Here is a 2406-nt window from a genome sequence, read left to right as displayed (position 1 = left end):
CCGCCTCCCGGCCCCGCCCAGCCAACCCTCTTCCGGCGCGGAAGCCCGGCCCCGCCTCTTCTCGGGACCGGCGCCCTAACCGACGAGGGCACGCGCGCACGCATGCGCAGCACTCGCGCCGGGCTAGGACGAGCCCCCTCTACCCGCCTGTTCCGCCTGCACCGCGGACCGATTACCCGCTGCACCTCACAGCTTGGGCTTCCGTGCCTGTGGCTGGTTCCCCGGGACCTGCGTTGAATCGTTATGTAGTCTACATCTGCACGGTGGTTCTGTGTCACCGTCTGCCACCGCCGGGGAGAAAGGAGCTGGTGTGAGATGGTCCGAGAAGAGAGCGCGTTTCGAGTGTCGCGTGCCAGCAGGGGAACCCACACGCCGGGTGGGAATCTGCACCTGTCCCCGCTTGCCCTCAGACCTTCTGCACGTAGTGACCCTGTCGTCCTTTGTAAACATCCATCTGGGATCCACACCTTCGGCTTCACACACCTTCCTCCCCACTCATGGCTCCAGCCACACCAGCTCATTCCTGCCTTGGGGCGCTTACAACAGCTATTCCCGCGACCTGGACCCCTCTTCCCCTCTGATTGTCACTTGTGAAGTGAAAGTCGCTCAGTCGCGTCCGACTCTTTGCGACCCCATGGACTATACAGTCCATGGAATTCTCCTACCAGAATACTGGAATGGGTAGCCTTTCCCTTCTCCAGAGGATCTTCCCAACCCAGGGATCGAACCCAGGTCTCCGCATTGCGGGTGGATTCTTCACCAACTGAGCCACAAGAGAAGCCCAAGAATACTGGAGTGGGTAACGGATCTTCCCGACCCAGGAATCAGACCGGTCTCCTGCATTGCAGGCGATTCTTTACCAACTGAGCTTGACGCTTTCAAAATCATAGCTTAAAGGTACTTCAGAAAAGTGATCCCTCCTGACCTTGCAGTCTTGAACAATCATACTCGCTCGACATTGTCGCGGTAGGACTCACCATGACTTGGTATTTTTATTCTCTTACTTTCCATATAAATTACATGAGAGCCTAGTCTTGTTCACAGGTATACCCTCAGTGCTGAGAGGAAGGCCTGTTACCCAACAGATGTTAAATAAATATTTGATGAATGAATGAATGACTTATAGGGAGGCAGAAGAGTTTTAAATTATTAACAATGTGTGATTGGCCATTATGGAGTTCTGAACATAATGCTCTCTGACCCCAGAACATAAAGTGACAAGCTGTTTGTGAGTTTTTCAGACCAGCCTTTAAAGAAAAAAAGAGAATATGATCAGGGAGGAAGGGAGATTGCAAACACGTGAGGGGGCGGAGCGAGGGGGGGGGCGGAGAGGGGACTGGAACAAAGGTTTTAAAGTGTGAAAGCATGCTTGGTGAAACTCCTTAAGCCCATGGACTGGAAGCAAAGATGTTACTTGGGGTGGCAGAGAATTTTGAATATCCTGTAAGCACTGGAAAACCAGCTTGAAGACACAGAACGACATCACCAGATTTATAGATTAGAAAGTAGCTACTGCAGTACTGTGAATGATAGAATAGAGAGAGAAAGCCTGGGAAAAAAAAACGCATGGACAACAAAAGAAAAAATTGGACTTCATCCAAATTAAAATCTTTGGTGCTTCAAAATACACTGACAAGAAAATGAAAACACCCACTGAATGAGAAAAAACCCTTGCAAATTATAAACCTGATGAGACATAGAGAATAGGGAAAAAAAAAAAAAACTCTTACAACTTGATAATGAAAAACAGCAAGATCCAATTTGACAAATTAACTAATAACCAAATGGAATAAACTTAGTACATGCAACATTATGGATGAATCTCCAGGTATTATACTAAGTTAAATAAATCTTACCTGAAGGGATATATACAGGATGATTCAATATATATGAACTTATAGAACAGGCTAAACTTCAAAGTAGGGTTCCCTCTGGGGAAATAGAGGGGAAGGAGGGACACAAGGGAATTTCCTGGGAGTGACAATAAGTTGATTTGAAATAGATTTGCATTACACCGATGTATGCACACCAGTTGTGGAATGGTAAAGAAAATTTATGCATTTTACTATAAATTTCCCCTCAGAAGAAAAGAACACTAAAGAAATACTGAACTCTTGTTCAAAATATGCATGCTAAAGTGTTCAGTGATGAACTATATCTTTCACCTAGTTCTCAAAGCTACATGCGAAATTCACACAGTGATTTATCAAAAAGTATTTTTATTGCTCAATAGGTGAAGAGTTGATTAGGTTTCTTCAGTTTTTAAGAAAAAAGAATTTTGAAAAGAACTGGAAATTGCGTAATGGTTTGCCAGTTGTTACAGCCTTCTCAGTTTCTGGGAAGTATACCAAAAAGCCTTCTCTAAAATGTACCAAAGAGTATGGTTTAGTAAATATTTTCTCTTTA

At 45.4% G+C, this 2406-nt stretch overlaps 1 protein-coding gene across 1 annotated transcript in view; it reads right to left on the bottom strand.

The window, feature by feature from the left end:
• SMARCC1 (SWI/SNF related, matrix associated, actin dependent regulator of chromatin, subfamily c, member 1) overlaps positions 1-959 on the bottom strand; it is a 125030-nt gene extending 124071 nt beyond the window's left edge. Inside the window, exons 1-2 of the mRNA XM_010862496.1 lie at positions 926-959; positions 27-415 (exon numbers count right to left, since the gene is read on the bottom strand). Coding sequence (XP_010860798.1) covers positions 27-415; positions 926-959 — 423 coding nt within the window. The remainder of the gene's footprint in view (positions 1-26; positions 416-925) is intronic.
• Between the last annotated feature and the right edge of the window lie 1447 nt (positions 960-2406).

The sequence above is a fragment of the Bison bison genome, unplaced genomic scaffold, assembly GCF_000754665.1.
Source record: "Bison bison bison isolate TAMUID 2011002044 unplaced genomic scaffold, Bison_UMD1.0 scf7180017864482, whole genome shotgun sequence".
In the NCBI taxonomy this organism is placed as follows: domain Eukaryota; kingdom Metazoa; phylum Chordata; class Mammalia; order Artiodactyla; family Bovidae; genus Bison; species Bison bison.
Note: the sequence above shows the minus strand (reverse complement) of the source record. Positions and strands in the feature narration are given on the sequence as shown.